We start from the raw sequence: 17813 nt of genomic DNA on the forward strand, positions 1-17813 counted from the left end.
ATACATAGCTTATATAATTTACTCATTACAAAAACTTACACTATACATATAGTATCTAACACATGCCCTGCCCTTTTGTTTGGCTTCGTTTACAAGTTTATCACTGATTCTTCTTTGATTTTCCAGTTTTATGTTTTTTTTCTAAATTTTTTTATTTCTGTTAGAATTCCCTTTCTCTGATCTTGTTTATTAGTGCTTTAAGCTCAAGTTTGGATCAAACAGTAATGGCAAATACATTACAGTGTTTGCTTTAACCCTACCAGAGGGTTGGAGTTTAGCATTTTAGAACAGCTTTCTCAGTGCAAACTGACAATCATAGCCTATAGCTACTGTGTAGTACCACAAGTGACCCAATTTTGTTTATTTTCCCTCAAAACAGACTCTACTTTCAGGTCCTGAGACAGGTGACCTGCAAAAGACTTGAATTTGTCATCATTTACATAAGACATTTGTGGTACTGTTGGCACAACAGTAACTTGACTAAGCACTGTTGGCATGGAGGATGAGTAACAAAAATCAATAGAAATCATAAAATGAACTTGATTGGTATTTTTTGAGAATTCTCTGCTGGGTAAAAATCTAAATCTGATCTCTTAAAATGCCGAAACCGTCAATGAGATGTGTTATAAACTGGGGAAATATGTCACTGTCACTTATTGTGCAAATGTCTTGTCAACATTACAATGAATTCATACTGATGTATGTAATTTAAAACTAAGCATGAAGATCTTCAGTTTGAAAGGCACCAGACACTTTCTTGTGATTATCCATACCTTCTTGTACTTGTGTTGTTCACTTTGGTAAGCTGACACATCTGGCACTTTGCTTATGATATAAGAAACAATATCAGGTATTAGCAAATACTGTTTGACCCAGCTGAGGAATACTTACCTGTAGCTCTTGCTTTGCTGCTAAAGGTCTAACCATGATAAAACGAGTGCTGTGGCTTGTGAAAACATGTCTCTCCAGCCACATTAGTACATGCTGTATGATGGAGGCATGCAACATAATGTTAATTTGTACTCTTCTCTTTTCAATCAAGGGCCAAACAGTCCAAAATTCTACGGTAATCCCCCACACTTTATGTGCACACTTCACCCCAGTGTCTTTATACACAGTATTACCATGTAACTGCACAGTTTTTACATCAAAAATATCAACAAGGGAGTTGCAAGTTCAACAACTCTGTTCCATTTCAATCAATCATGTCTCTTTATGTCTTTCAGGAGAATTAACCACATTTACCTCTGTTCTTTCTTCCAAAACCAGCAAATCAGAAAGCTGCGTCGGGAGCTGGACGCCTCTCAGGAGAAGGTGGCGACCCTGACATCTCAGCTGGCTGCCAATGTGAGTTTTGTTTACTTCAAAAGATGCTGTCAAAACAGCCGGCTAACTTGCATGATAACCTTCTGTCAGAGAGCTTTTATGGGAAGTGTTGCCAATCAAAGCTCTGGAAGAAACACCTGCTAATTTCTTTTTGTCTGTTTTTGAAGCTGCTGTGTGTGTATTTAGGCTTTTGCTTGTTTGATTTTGTTGGTATGTGTGTTCTTGTTTGTGTTCTTGTCTTAAGATGGGATGTTTTCTTGTGTGTGTTTGTGTGTCTACAATACGGCAAGGATTGGCTCTTTGCCTCTTCTCTGCCGGTGGGGTTTCAACAAGAACAGGAGCCTCTCCCAAATTCAACCAAGCAGAGAGAATCAAATAGAGATAGACAGGCACAGAAAGAGAACAGGGAAATGAGGATAAGTGAATCTAGACTCAAGTGTGTCATGCGTGGGTGAAACAGAGTGAGATACAGACCTCCAAACCCCAGACGAAGCTGTCTTGAGATTCAGATAGATCGACAAATTCCATCGTCTGACTCGGCTCAGCCCCCCACCCTCAATTCCAAATGCCTAATCAAGCGCGGAGGCAGACGCTTCGGTCCAATGCTTTGATCACAAAGTTGTGCAGAGCTGAAACTGAAGGCTAAACTTCAGGCATACTTGAGGAATGCAAGAGGAAGACATGACTTTATAGAGGAGTTATGTCGGGACAGTCAAGTAACTTTTGGTTTACGTTTTGGTTCTCAAAGGAATAATCCACCATTAGATACTCTTAACAGTTTAACAATTTTCTTTATCTTCTCTGTGGCCATAGTATTTTATATCAGTAGTGGAGTTTGAAAATTTGCAGTTCAGACAAAATGATTCATACATATTTAAAACATTCTGGTTGCATTGCATTGTGGTCTGTCCTATATGATAATTGAATGGTGGTGCAAAAAATGGCAATTCGATGCATTTCTCTCTGATTCATTTACTATTGCTGTTTCGTTACACTATGACATAACCAACTGTCAAACTGATGTCACACCTAATGATATGTATGTTCTGCCTGGCATCCACAGGAACTGGAAAATTACAGCAAACAGCAAAATAAACCTAGAAAAGCAAAGTACATCACCATTATTTGCACTGGTGTTAATGGTTAGTGACAGTCAATAAAAAACTACCAGTAAAGCACAGGCTGGCCAACTAAACCCTTGGCTAAGCCCTGCCCCTTTGTTGTTTGCCACTGCTAGTCCATCAAGCTGTTGGAGCTAGCATGGCACCCATAATGTCACTAACTGCACTCCCCAAGGAAATATTATCCAATTTTTGGAAAAACAAAAAAGTTTCAGGGAGAAGTAGACAGAAGAGTCTACAGTATACGTTTGAAGGATATATCCAGGATCTCAAATTGACTCAGCAGCAAAAACACATTAAAAAAAAAAAGAAGCTAAAGCCTACAGATCACAATGTAAAAGTGAACCACCACATCCCCTGGCAATCCAGACAGAAGACTATGAATTTAAGGAGCAACACTGTTCCTGTAACTCAGGGTGGGTTCACTGTTAAAAGAATTAAAAAGCAAAAGCAGTATGTGTATACATTCAATATACTTTAAATAGCTAGAGTAGCATAGAATTGCCAGTTAATGTTCTCTACTCTGCTAATGTTAGCTCCACATGTTTCTGCGTCCATCTAATTGGACTTACTTTGATCAGTATCACTGTTACACGTGCCCCAGGCACAACACTTGACCGTAACTAGCTCAAAATCCACAAAACCAACCTGAAAATTGGAAAATCAGAAACAATTGCATGAGAGTCTATGGAGCACAGCTGTATAGTTGTCGAACCCTGTTCAGAGCTGGGCGACGCTATGGTATGATTGGCCAGTCTTCGTTCAAGGACTTAGTGATGGGTCAATTGTTAAACCATAGTGTCTCATTTCTGTTTAAACATGTTATATACAGAATATTTGATGTGGGTGCAACGGCTTCAGAATTGATTAAAGACACTTTTGACAGAGCTGGACTGAGTAACAAACCAAAAGTTATGTTAACGAGTTTTGTTATGTTTCTAATAGTAATATGTAACTAGTAACTGACTTGATTTCTAAGTAACTTGCCAAACACTGTTAAATACACAAGTGTGTGTTTGCAATTCAGAGATTGGCAGTGTAGCTGCCATGACTAAAACATGAGAGAGTGTTCACTCAGCTTTGCCTGTACTCATCACTATGGAACATTTACAAGCTTTATAATGCATGTTACATCCTCAGGAAACCAGTAATGAAGCCACCTTAGAGCCTTAAATTAAAGAAGACACAAGTCATGGTTACTGTTGTCAAGTCTTTACATGACAACATACAAGTTGACTCCACCATCAAATCGTTTAGCTGCCTCACAGCTGTAGTGGGTAGTTTGCACCCGCATTCTATGCACTGTGATTTAAAACACAGAGAGTACTTTCAGTGTTTTTACGGTTAACTATTGTTAAAGTAAAGTAAAAATGTGCAGTATCATGATGTACAGTATTTGATACTACCCAGTTTCAAAAGTTACTGGCAGGATTATTATCGTCACACCACAAGCAGCACACAGGGATAGTTAGCAAGATGAGAGAGAAAAACTAACACTGCATTTAGAAGCACAGAAAACCGTTCAAGAGTTATTTAAAGTATTGATAGATGCGATACAATTTAAATTCTGCAGGGGCCAAATAATTGGTGACATACTATATTCTATGATTGATATTGCCATGTGCTTGTGTTAATAATGCCATGTGCTTTGTGTAGGAAAATAATCTTAAGAAGAGATAAAGTCAAAGACAGTCTGAATAAAAGACTCCAGTGTCTCGCCATATCTGCTCTCAATACTGACTGGCCCTCAACATGGTCAACCAGCATTAAAACAACAGCAGAAAAGGCTACCAGTCACATGCCTTACCGTGCAGACTCTCACAAAAGAAACCCATATGTGCTTTACTGCTCACGCTTTAGTGGGATTTTAAAAAAGAGAGAGAGAAAAACGCATATCTGGCCATGTTGTACAGGAGCTGCATCGCATCGCATCTACATGACAACATGGTGGGTTGTTGATGCTATAAGCTCATGTTATCCTTCCAGTAGGAAGGAGAAGATGACTCTATGGAAATGTCAGCCTCAGCAGCCCTCACATGCTCTCCACCCACAGTCCAAAACTAGATGCTCACCTGGGTGTGTGTAAGACATGCCAGAGATATTGTTTAATCATTTCTACTCCTGCACACACTCTTACACATGCAGATACACATAATCCCACAAATAGGCAGATAATTGAAAATTTAAACTCAGAAAGAAATTAGTATCCTTAAACATATCTGTGCACATAAAGACTTTCAAAGTACACTTACGGACACTCTGTCTTTTACACACACATTTGCACACATACAGGCTGTGATCTGCAAATAAAGGTGACATATTTTCACAATTTAATTTAAAACTGGTATATTCAAGATGTCTTAGGAAGAAAAAAAGAACAGCATAGTTTTTAAAGACACTTAAAAGAAACAGTATTTTGAGGACATCATGCTTCCTTAATGTGATGTTATGTAACATTAATTTCTTTGCCATTTATTTTTTTAATGGATACATGTTATGGTGTGTATAATAAAAGGTCTTTTCAATTTGGAAGCAACTTAAGCTTAATGCATATTTGACATTATCATGTTGGTTTAAAAAGAGCTTAAATCTTTTCTTAGCCTACTGTGAAACTTTAATTCTTCAACCATTTAACCATGAAAATTACCAAAACTGGAGTCCTGATGATGTCGAAATGTAAATTCTATGTATATTTTAAAACAAGAGGAGGAGGGCATTTTGCAGGGAAAAGATTTCCTGAGCAGTCTCATGTGTTTCCATGTTAACCTCCAGTGGCTGAGTGTGTTTTCTTTTCATCTCCAGTCTCCTCATGATAGGACTACAGAGGAAGTGTGCAGTGATTGAGGTCATCTGATATTGATCTCCTCTCATTTGTCGTGTCACTGCATCCATAATTATTATTATCTTTTTCTGTGTTTGTTATGTTCAGGAAATTGAATTTGGATCTTAAATAAAGTATTAAGGGTTTAATATCTCATGTAAATTAATCCTACACTAAGAACATATTTGTTGCTGAACGGTCATGACGGATTGGGATGTGTGGCTAGAGGGGGGTGCGAGGGTTCAGCCTGTGAAGGTTGATGATAAATGAGATTTAAGAGTTCATAAATTCAATCCTCCTCCCCTCACAATCTCCTTCCTCTTTCTACTCACCCCTCACTGTGTCACCCTGACCTCCTTGCCTCTCCTTTTCTACCTACCAGCACAGCCTAGAAAGGGGATCCCCCTCCCCCTCACTCCCTGCTCTTATTCTTCTTCTTCTATCTCATTTTGTTCCTCATTATCATCCCCTCCCATTCTGGCTGTACGGTTTAAGGGATGTAGCCCAGCAGTAGGTGCTGGCTTCAATGTCTGTATTCATGACTGCATCATTCGTCATCTGTCTTCTGCCGACACATAACGCCCTTGAGATGTCGTCCACATCTTTAGCGGTAGCATCGAGCAATGTAATCAGTGACTTCTCCTTGACTAGTATTCTGATTTGGCCCACTGTCAACCTTTACCCTGGACCTCAAGATCAGGACATGGGTCAGAAAAACAGGGGTTCATGGGCCAAGCATAGCCACCAGGGTCAGGCACCAGGAGCAGCACAGACGGTTCAGCCATGGGACACATCAGACTCTGATCATCGCCTCCTTCAGGGCAGGCAGGTGGGCTGGGGGGTGTTGAGTCGGAGCTCACAGGTGGAGTTGGAAAGAGATGTGGCATTGGAGAGATGTGTTGGAACAGTTCGTATTTCTAAAGGTCGAGACCTTAACTTATTCAGCCAGGGACACAGAGAAAAAGAGGCAGCACGGGGTGATACCATGTGTGTGTTTATTTCTAGAGTTATGAGGTCCTAGAGTCCTCACCAGGATAGAAAGATGAGGAATTTTTGCATTTTTGGCAAAGCTGTCTTAAGGCTAGATTGAACATTTCAGAACAAATGCTGTTAAAATCAGTAAATGAAAGTGTTCGAAAGTATACAAACACGCGTGTGTGTGTATGTGTGTGTTTGTGTAGAACAAAGATCATCTGATCTGCCTGGGCATGCTGCCCACCTCACACACCGGACCTGACAGGTGTGTCAAGGTCTCTAGCTAAGGATGGAAGGATGAACTTGCAGCACTGACACACACGCACACACACGCACACAGATTTTATACGCAAGTACAGACTCAGAACTCAATCATATCCAGTCACACAAACCACAGGTTCAGCAGAGCAGATGGCATGACGTTGCTGCATCTTCAGGTGACAGATGAAGTCGGGGGGTCAGTCTTTCTCTGATCTGTGTGCCTCTGTGATATCAACAACTCTCTCTCAGTGCTGAGTGTTTTCTTGATGGTATTAGTCCAGAGTGAGACAGTTTTGGAGCATGCTCAAATGCATGATCGTTAATTCATAGAAATAAGATACAACATTCATGTAAACCATTTTTGAACATGGTTGGTGTGATTGTTCCCTTTAAATCTGAGACTGACTCAAAGTGAAAGGGAACTTTTTTTTTTTTAAGCTAGATATCTCAGCAGCAGTTCTTCATAGCGTATAGGGAACCACTTCAGGAGGGCTCAGTAAGAGCCTTCAGGCCTGTGGACAAACTTTGCACACCAAGTCACGTTTGGCCCTTGGTCCTCTTTGGCTCAAGCAAAAACTCATTTCAAAGCTATCAAAAGCTATCAGCAGACCAACTCATTAATTCTCTGTATATGCTCATGGGGCTACTTTTTTTAAATTCTTCATCGTGAATATTGATTCACACATAAGCATGCCATTATTTTCATATGGAATACATGTTGTGCGTCTACGTTTTTTAGTATTTTACATTTTCATGTTCTACCATTTTTAAATATTTTGACTAGAATGCCAGTTGGAAACTTGCAATGATTAAAATGCATTTCTGCCTATATTTGAGCTTGTAGCCTTATCTCAAAAATTTGGATAAAGTATTTTCCACAGCCTGAAAAATCCTGATCTAAGAAATGCCCTGACTCCTATACCCAAAAGCCAATGTTACGGTGACTTAATGGCATTGTTACTGTACATTCCTGCAGCAGCTGAAGACTTTATTTTTGTCTCTGCAGGCTCACCTGGTGGCAGCCTTCGAAAAGAGTCTGAGTAATATGACCTGCCGCCTGCAGAGCCTCACCATGACTGCTGAACAAAAGGTACAAGAGCTTAGTCCTGAATGTACTGTGTGAGAACACCATAAAAAATGGATTACCGGGAGGAGAAATGATGAGAAACAGGTAGCGTCCTCCACCAATGTGGAGGCAGATGTGGATTGATGGATATTTTTGTCTTTAAGGTACAGTTCCTGCATCATGTGAGAGGTATTTTACTGAAGCTTTCACCTTCACAGGTTTTTATTATTAAAGTTTTAGTCGTTGTCTGAGTATTTCTCTTAAGTTTACTCCTAACCTTAACCAAAGTCGTTTGACTTGCTTAAACTTCAATCCTTTCTGCATTACAGGCAGATAAAAGTGTCCAGTTTTGCCCAGCCAAGGGTTCAGCATATTGCATAAACCTACAGCCCAAGAACCCATTTAAAACCAGTGTAATTTCCAAAAATCCTCCAGCATATATTTTCTCCCACCTCTATTTTCTCAATTTTCAGTTGACTATTTTACTGAGAGGAGGTTTTAGAAGAGCTTGAATGGCGCTGAAACACTGATCAAACAGCAGCAGCAATATTTTCAAAGATATATCCCTATCACAAATTATGAATGCTTCCCTCTGTTCACACACCCACACACACACGTACACTCAGAGCGTTGATGAGCCCTGGCAGCTTTTTAATCCTCTATAAATTAAAGCGGACTGGGATCTACTGGGATGTCTTTCTCAAACAGGGCTGTCCCAACATTTAATTAAAGTGGAAACCCTATCTGCAGCCCCCAATGGGTTTTTGGGAAAGGCAGAATATGAGACTCCCTCTATCTGATCGTGTTGGTTCAACAGAGAGGAGGGCTTGTTTTATTCTAAGCAGGTGGTGCTGGCTTTAGGGCAAATCCACTGTGAGACTCCTATCTTCAAAATACCGTCCCCTACTTTTTGCCACTCATTCCCTCCCACTGAAAGCCATGCCAATGCCAAATTTAAGAATTCATTACCAGTGACAAAGCTAATGTGTTCATTCCAACACATTAGCTTAATGTGTCAATCTTTTTAAAAAACATAACCTGGTCTTGTCATCAATTCTGGGGTTGTTACATCTGTTTTATGTAGACTACAAACATTACAATCCAACCTCCACAGACACACCACCACCACCACCACCACCACCAACCAACCCCACCCTACAAAACAGTGTCTGCGCTCAAATCAGTCATTCCTGAATCACTGCACTAAAAACATCAGCTCCTGTTTCTCTCTCTCTCTCTCTCCAGGAGTCCGAGTTGGCTGAGTTGCGGGAGACAATAGAGATGCTGAAGGCCCAGAACACAGATGCCCAGACGGCAATCCAGGTGGCTCTCAACGGCCCTGACCACCTCCACAAAGGTAATGAAGGAACCAGCAGGGGGCATTGGACAAGACTTCTCTCAAATTATCTGATGTTTTAAGGAGGCCTTAAGTGCCTTACAGTTTCATGAGTGGATGCATTTTTAGCCTGATTGGCCCCAGAGAGAACTGAACCCCCGATACTTGAAATGTGCTCTGTCAGTTTTGGGTAGCCTTGATTAGTCCATGAAATAGCCTGAATCAGATGTGTAATTAGTTTTTGTGAAATGACCTTTTCAAGTACCCAATTTTCCTGTAGCTGCTTATTCAAGCCAAGCCTAGCTCAACATAGCTGAACATTTAAGACAAAATTACATCAACCAACACATTTTGGTACACTGATCAGCTCAGTGTCCAGTGCACTAAGGAAGGGTTTGCCTGTTGTTTCCAGACCTGCGGATTAGACGGCAGCACTCATCTGAAAGTATGTCCAGTATCAACAGTGCAGCCAGTCACTCCAGCATGGGCAGCCTGGGAAAGGACGCTGAAGACAAAAAGAAGAAGAAAAAGAGCTGGGTAGGTGGAAAAAACGAAGAAACAGACATCACTGTGAGGCAACAGCTGCGAAGTGAAGTTGAGTCCAAATATGGTCAAAAAACTCATCAGCATATGCAGTATGCAGCGACAGAAGATCCCTCTACCAAAAAGATGCTTGAAAAAATATCTTGCTAAAAGGTTCATTTTTAACATTTTCATTCTGCCACTTTCAGGTTACCCAGAAGTTATGTTACTCAGATTTCTTCACCTCCAGCCAATTCACTGACTTTCAGCAAGCATCAGAAGCCTTATATTATTAAACTGATTTATCTTGTCATCATGTAGGAGGTGAATTTGTTGGTGAAGCCTCAAATATATTCTACATGCCAACATTAAAAGATTAAATGTCTTCTTTGCATAGAAGAAAACATTTTTGTGGATCTATGAAATAAAGCTTGTTGTACTGTTGCACCCATTGTAACAGTTTCAGAATCAGCTAAAAGCCTAAAATATAAAAGTAGAATGCACTGAACATTCTTAATGTACCTCCATGTTGCTTAATCTAACCCAGAGCTCAGGAGGACTGGGTTTTGTTCTGGTTTTTTCTCCGTATTTTAATCAAAACTACAAATGGCAATACATTTTTTATTGCTCCAGTCCTTCTTCCTTTAGTGTTAAAGTGTGTGTTTGCACACTTATGCAAATGAGTCTGCCAGTGAATTTAGGGTCAATCGGTTTGTGATCGAGTCACCATGTACCTTGACAATCCATACATTTGAGAATACATTTGAGGTTGGAGAGTTCAGAGCTTGTTCAGATTCCCATAGGTCCCCTTCAAAATCTTAAAACTATATTCGTCTCATTACAATTTGCCATCATGTTACCTTTTTCTAGGTTACAGTGCTGAGATGGTATCAGCTGAGTGCCCAAGGTACCATCCAACGATGAAGACTAACAGAGGGTCAAGCAGAGGAGTCAACTACCCTGCAATTTTCGTTTGAAACACATTTGAAATTTCAAATCCAGCGACAACAGCATGCAGATTAGTTTGGAAAGAGGCAAACTTGCTCCTAATGTCACAGATTCTGAAGTTTAGTTTAAAACCAGGGCGATGGTTGCCCAGAGGTTACGTAAGAGCTTGTTGAATCACTGTGACAAGTGGGAAGGTCTGAGCAGAAGGAAAACACTCTCATCTACCTCAACATCTTCTGTCAAAGTGCTTTTGAGACGGGATCTTTATCCCTCAATTATTCAACTGGACTTGGTCAAGTTTGGAGGTCTAAAACAGCACAAGATGCATCTTTATTTCTCAAAGATTACTTTTACTAGTGTCTCTTTTTTGGAAAACAGCCACCTTTGGTGGCTCAGTTTGCTAAAGTGTCTTTGATGTACTTGCACCTGCTTTAGGGTTGATATCTAGCCAAAGAGGACATTTGCTTAATACAGTACCCGTTTCCGTTTCCCGTTTACTGAAGAATATGTCCACAAATACCCGCAAATCAATTCAAAAAAGTCAAAAAATGCCCATCCACAACCATAAAGCTCTCTCTTCTCCCTCTGCCCTTCTGTCCGATGGTGATGCTCTTTGCTTCACTCTACAATAGCTGCTGAGTGTCCCTGGCTGAGAGCTTATTTGCTGCAGCCCCCTGAGTCAGACAGATGACATATTGGAAGTTCCATTTCAGCCAAACGGCACAGAGCCAGAGCCAGAGCCAGTTTTCAGTCTCTGTTGCAATGCAAAACGCCTGCCCTTGAAATGCAGCCCAAAAGACAGCCCAAATGTTCACCACAGTGTGACACCCTAGCCTGCCATGTTAAGTGAGACCCCCAAAAAATTCAAGTCAGGCTCATCAATACAAATCAATATTTAAGCAGCAGTTAATTATTAATTCAGAAAAAAATCTGCCTTGGTACACACATAAGTGGAAAGCAGCAGATCATTCTAGCAGGGCAGAAGGACAGTGTAATGAATAGGTAGATTGCTCTTCAATAAGGCAGGGACTTAGACAGGACATGGACTCAAGATTACTTCCCAGGAGTTGATGTCTGACCTCTGATCTCACAGTGGTAAAGCTGTCCCCACAGAAACTCATAAAGTCTGTATTATCTATATTCAGCATACACTCATAACTGTGAACATGAGTAAAAAGCAAGCAGGCTTCAATACATAATACCTTTTAATTTTCTAAAAGTGTGACGACTGTCCATTGAAGGCTGGGGCCTTTTCCAGAATTAACTAGGTTGTGTTACATTGACCAAATGTACTGTATTTGTGTACTCTATCTTGCACAATTATGGTGCTTTTCATACTGGTTCCATACAGCATCTTGCACTACATGCTTTTTACTGTAAAATGAAATTTTAAAAAATGTCGTCAGCATGGTGACAAAAACAAAAAGACTGATAGTGTATTAATTTTAGCATTTTCCCCTCAATTTGGAGCCACTAGTATGTGAAATTGCTTACTGCAATTTTAAGATGTCTCATAACTTTATCAAGTCATAATGTGCTTCGCTGTCATGTGAGTAAGCATTTTGGAAAGGCAGTCATCAGAGTTTTTTTTTTAAGTGGTGGCTAACCATAGATTGTCAAAATGTAGAGATAAACAGGGGGAAAAAAAGATGATTAGGATGCTCTGAATGTAATCATAATAGCACTCGTCATCTTTATCCTCATCCTTGCAACAGCAATAACTGTATTTCCTCAGAACAAAGTCGTACAAGTTGTCAGTAAAACAGACACATTTGCAGCAATTCGCTTTAATCAGCAGAGATTTTGCTGTAGATGGGTGAGGTGAGCAGCAGTGTGTGTTTGTGTGGCTTAACACTGGGTGTGTTCTGCATCTTCAGGTGGCTGATTCCATCCCGGCTCAGGTCAGTGGTTTCCAGAGTGTGTTCTGTATGTTTGCAGTGGTTATAAACCATCTCCCTTTCCCTCGCTCCCTTATTTGTTCCTACTTCTTCCTCTGTGAGAGCAAGCTCTTTTTTTCCTTTTCTGGAAACGTCGGCATGGAAACAGCAACCCTCCCCTTCCCCCTTGTTCCTCTTCGATCCTCCCCCTTTTCTTCCTCCCTTGTTCATTTTGATTGCCTGTTCATAATTTCTAGGGTCATTAAAAAGCCTGATCTCCCCTTCTCCATCGCATTTCCATCTGTACTTACGGCCTTGCTTTTTGACTCCCTCTTTACCTAAACCAGACAGTGACCATTGCTTGGAAACAGCACGGAGTGACTTGACCTGATCTGGCAGGATGTGATGTCACCAGAACTTATCTCTTAGTAACTGAAATGATGTGATGGACGAGATTGGTGGGTGGCAATATTGATGTCTTTGCCCCTGTGTGTTTGTGTTTCTGTCTTGCAGTTACGCAGCTCTTTCAAGCAAGCATTCAGCAAGAAGAAAACCAAATCCCAGTCCGCCCATGACGAGATGGAGGAGATGACCGACTCGCTGCCATCCTCACCCAAACTGCAGCATGACAACAGGCAAGGCAGCATTGCCACGCTGCGCTCTTCGCCCTCCACCACAGAGTGAGTTTTCTCATGCACAGCCTCCCACAAATACATATACACCTGCATCCAATCTCACGCAGATGTACGTACTTATATGTAGTACACAGGTAATTCTCACCTCCTGTATGGAATTAATACACATTCTGGTATACAGTATAATGATGCACACTAATAAAGAAAACCTTTTTATATATTGTACACAGTTGGCTGTTTTGTTCCTTTTCCTTCTCTTAGTCTAAATTATTTTCAGGGTAACTTTTTTTTGTTTTGTTTTCACACATGTCTTTAAATCCTCTCCTCACTTTTCTTTTATCTTTCCTCTGACCTTTCTGTTCATACTTTTCTTTAACGTGTCTCCACCTGCTGTAGCAAGTGCATTTGCGATAGCAAGTCCTCCCCTATTTGGACGCCAAAGAAAAAGCAAAACGGTCATGTGGTCTACAAGCACAGATCTCGGTAACAGGCACTGTGTGGCATGCTCCCAGGGAGTGTATGTGCAGTGGGATGTGTTGTTGTGACTACTTTTGCATCTTAATGCTGCAAAAACCTCGGCATGTTAGAGTTGATGGATTTGCCTGGCACACAAACTTAACCAGGATCTCAAAAGTGTACAATTCTCAGTTAAGGGAGAGTAGCAGTAGGTCGAATAAATGGTTAAAAGGATGAGCAGTAACATTTTTCACACTCATGCCAGTGCAAATTGGCTCCTTGTCAATGCAAAAAGAACCAACATGTCGCCGGTTCGCCAACCAGCAATAAGCATGCAAGTGCTGTTCACATCTGCTGTGGTGTGTGGTAGCTGGTGAGATGATTTCAGTGTTAGGACACCTGGGGGAGAGCATGTCGAAGTTTTTGAACTTCAAATGACACAGTAAACCACACGAGTGTGACAGTTTTCCGCTGTGTTTTTGACTTAGCAAAATAGCATAGCCTCTAACTCGAGTTATGAAAATAATTTAATCTCTGCCATGATGATGGCACTACTACCACATCACTCACTGTAAATCCCACACTAAATAAGGTCTTTAGTATACTGTAATTGCAGTTTTTTTATTGTTCTTGTCAATCTAAGAAAAATGTTCATCGAAACTGTGCATGAATAACAATCAAAAAGTTAAAAAATCTGTATGTTCCTTTGTTACAACAAAATCCAGCATACCAATCTAAAAAGGTGAACAACCATGCATGGTGGGAACCACAACATTTAATATGTATTTCAACTATAACATTTCTTGTTTGAAAAAACTGAGGGAGTATTGTAAATGGGAAGGATTCGCTGTCCCAAATGCTGCACTTCCCTGTTCAACTCCATGTTGTACTTGCCCGTGCAGTTTTCTCCACTGACTCCAGCCTCCCTCGAAACTTCAAACTTCAGCTCTCTTATTTCCTTTAAGCGTGTAGGTTTTTCTCTCCAGATTGTGTGTGTGTGCGTGTGTGTGTTTGGTATAACCCTCAACATGACCCCCGTCCTCCTCCCTGTGTGTAATCCCGGTTGCAGACTGTGCGAATGCACCGAGGCCGAAGCAGAAATCATCCTCCAGCTGAAGAATGAGTTGAGAGAGAAGGAGCTCAAATTGACAGACATTCGCCTGGAGGCACTCAGCTCTGCCCACCACCTTGACCAGATCCGAGAGGCCATGAACCGCATGCAGGTGAGGTCACAGTGACCTGTGGGGTTTATTTATGCATGACACAGGTTAAACTGGAGCACCATGCATAACTGCCCATTTGCCAGGGGATTATGGTGATCAAATCCGAAGTCCAAATTTTAAATTCAAAGTGGCTTTTATTCTGGATTCTGTCTCGCTATCTGTCATAGAGAAAAGGTATGAAAACCTTTCTTTTGACAAATTCTTAGGACATACTTTAGCAGGAATTTTCTCCAAAGGCCAAAATAGAGGCATCTCATGGAGACAGAAATACCTTTTTTTGTGCTAACCCTAACCCTTATTTCGGACAAAGTGGTGTGTTTCTCTCCCAAGGCGCTGAAGCATGACAGCCACCAGTTAGGAAGTTAACAGCGCATTCTGTGGGTTAGTGAATGGCACTGAATGACAGGGCACCAGGAGGGCTGAAGGCAAACTAGTTGATGTAACACATACACACACACAGACGAACACAGAACCTCTTGTACCATATCTACAGTATACACCTAACACTCTTGGTTAGCTAATAAATTTTAGGTCCCTGATACTGTTGCAGCTTAAAAAAAAAGGTCTATTTATGACTATGTTCCAGGTCAGATTTCACCCCAGCAGAGCTTAGTTTAAAGACTGGCAACAGGGAAAAATGATTGCCTGGCTCTGTCGGAGGGTAACAAAATACACAGCGGCACCTCTGGAGCTCTGTAAATAACACGTTATAACTTGTTTGCTTAATCATACAAAAACATAAAGTGTAAACGCTAATTCATCTGTCATTTAAATACCTGAATTCTTAATTAAAAAAATGAGATATAACTTTTTAATTAGTAAGTCTTAGAGTTACTGGTAGGTGGATTTTCATAGCATTTGGCAGAGCCAGGCTAGCTGTTTCGCCCTGTTTTCTGTCTTTATGCTAAGCTATGCCAACCAGCTGCTGGCTGCAGCTACACATTTACCATACAGACATGAGAGGGGTATCAATCTTCTCATCTAACTCTCACCAAGAAAGCAAATAAGTGTATTTTAAAATGTTGAACTATTTCATAGAGTAATACATGATTATATAAAACAAAAAACTGGGGAAAATAGGATACTACTTGCTGAAAAGCTTTCCAGCGATCACAAAGCACACTGAGACAGCCCTATCAGCTCCAAAACAGTCAATTAATAGCAGACTTGTCAGTCTCAGTTTTAAATACACTGTCAAATTGAATACACTTCATAAAGGTGAAATGAAATGACGCTGAATAAAAAGATACAACATTAGACTTTCTTGCTGCAAATAAATATATTTGGCTCATTTATTCCATTCCTATTGAGATAGTGCAATAAAAGCCACCCATCATTTCAAAGTATAATCTTTAAATATTCTGTGTCATTTCATATTCTTAAAAGAAGCATGTGTTCAAAGAATATCACCATAAAAGTCTCAGTTAAGTGGATCTTTGTGGAGACAAGGATTGCCTTGTCTGTAGAAGCATATATTCTCTCCTCAGATCTGGGGTTCATGTAAGGCTCCTTATCTGAGACTTAACCTTCAGTACAAAGAGAGCCTTGAAGTTCAAAAAGCCATTTACAGCCCATAACTTCCAATAATAGTGATTAAGAATAACAACAGTTGCCGACATGAATGCACGAAAATGAACGTATGTTGTGTGAGCAGCCTATTACTCAGTGTTAACAAAGTCTCTGAATGCAGTTTCTGTACATTTTGTCTAATTTTCATTCTTTTCTCAATGACCAGAATGAGATTGAAATGCTGAAAGCAGAGAACGATCGTCTCAAGTCCAGCGGTAACGCAACACCAACGGCCACGCCTGTCAAGACAGCTCGGCCACCCTCTGAGACCTCCAGCACCTCCTCGTCCTCCTCGCGTCAGTCCCTGGGGCTTTCGCTCAATAACCTAAACATCACTGACACCATCATGTCAGGTCAGTTCACTGTCAGCACTGGTGTCTGTGTAGATCAATGTTCACCTTCTGCAGTAAGTTCTGAGAAGTGCAGGAGGGGTGGATGTGAGCGAAATGGATTCTTGACAAACCAAAAATAATACAACTTAGAATGCCTTGACTGGCCATTTATGGCTGAGAATACTAAGTATTCAATAAAGCTGTTTAATAACCCCTCAGAAATACATTTTAGTCTTTAGAAGGAGAATTTGGTTCATTTTTCTTTCAAAAAGGTATATTCAGCTATGAAGAATTAAACGTCAAAGCATGGCATTGTAAGTGCTTCGCTCTTTTGTTTAGTTAGGCTGTAGGACACAGTTTATGGTCTGCAGCAACTCTCAGGGCAGAACTTTTTTTCTGCAGCTTCAAGTTGGAGAATTGTCTCTCTCCATACTTTCCTCAGTAAATGTGAGAGAACTGTGTTTGCTGAGAGAAGGGATCCGGAGGAGCTGCATAAAATGATGAAATAGCTCCTCTATCTTCTGCAAGTGCTCAGAAAACAGCAGGAGCCTGTTGCGCACACCATGAACATGTCGAAAAACTATCCTGGTCTGATCCATTTGAGGAGTGAAAGAGTTTTCTCCCTCTCACTTGTCCTATAATTAACATGGAAGGCGTAGCTCTCTCTGAGGGCTCGGGCCCTCGTTAATTGATGGAGGGATGAGCCAAGAGCAGTGACGCGTGGGAAGACGAGTATGCCAGCGGGCTGTTATCACCCGAACACAGAGCCCTCAGCTAAGGGAAGCCAGCCGAATACTAAGTACCCACTTCCCTCCTCAAAATGGAGCCTCGGAAAAAGAGAATGAAGAGAGATTTATGGTTCGAGTTTTTAGGAGTGTGATTGTTGTCAAAGGTTAAAGGTGCCAGAAAACTAGCAAATAAGTCAAACTTGGCCAAAGTAGAAGCTGCATACAAATTGGAGTGTACTTTATTTGCTTCAGTTTTATACTGTTCAAAATTTTTCACTTTGTGCTAGTAGTAGTCCCAAATAGTTAAAGCTGCTAAAACTATTAACTATTTTTATATTAACAATGGCTTACATGACGGTCGCTTGTAGTGATGAACCTACAAAGAATTATCACCTGTTTCTACAGTTTCACTCAAGCCCACAGAGAATTTTAGCGTCTTTCAGCTCATTGTTTTGGTTTTACATCCCATAACTTTACTGTTTTGGTTTAGTCTGACTGCTCTCATAGGGTAGTTCTTGGCAGCAACAGGCAAAACCCCTAAGTACGCTAACTGCCCAGCACCAAAAAGCAGACATAAATATATACCCACCAACTGGTGAACAAAACAGATCATTTAG

General features: G+C 40.7%; 1 protein-coding gene across 5 annotated transcripts in view; it reads left to right on the forward strand.

Moving 5' to 3' along the window:
- Positions 1–17813, forward strand: part of nav3 (neuron navigator 3) — a 343409-nt gene that overhangs the window by 316316 nt on the left and 9280 nt on the right. For 4 of the 5 annotated variants that reach the window (XM_040143100.1, XM_040143064.1, XM_040143081.1 and 1 more), the window contains 9 exons: positions 1043–1066; positions 1270–1347; positions 7511–7594; positions 8816–8927; positions 9319–9443; positions 12254–12277; positions 12767–12933; positions 14414–14567; positions 16303–16489. In XM_040143100.1, coding sequence (XP_039999034.1) covers positions 1043–1066; positions 1270–1347; positions 7511–7594; positions 8816–8927; positions 9319–9443; positions 12254–12277; positions 12767–12933; positions 14414–14567; positions 16303–16489 — 955 coding nt within the window. The remainder of the gene's footprint in view (positions 1–1042; positions 1067–1269; positions 1348–7510; positions 7595–8815; positions 8928–9318; positions 9444–12253; positions 12278–12766; positions 12934–14413; positions 14568–16302; positions 16490–17813) is intronic. The other variant, XM_040143071.1, reaches the window with a different exon arrangement.

Source organism: Xiphias gladius, chromosome 2, assembly GCF_016859285.1.
Source record: "Xiphias gladius isolate SHS-SW01 ecotype Sanya breed wild chromosome 2, ASM1685928v1, whole genome shotgun sequence".
NCBI classification, from domain to species: domain Eukaryota; kingdom Metazoa; phylum Chordata; class Actinopteri; order Istiophoriformes; family Xiphiidae; genus Xiphias; species Xiphias gladius.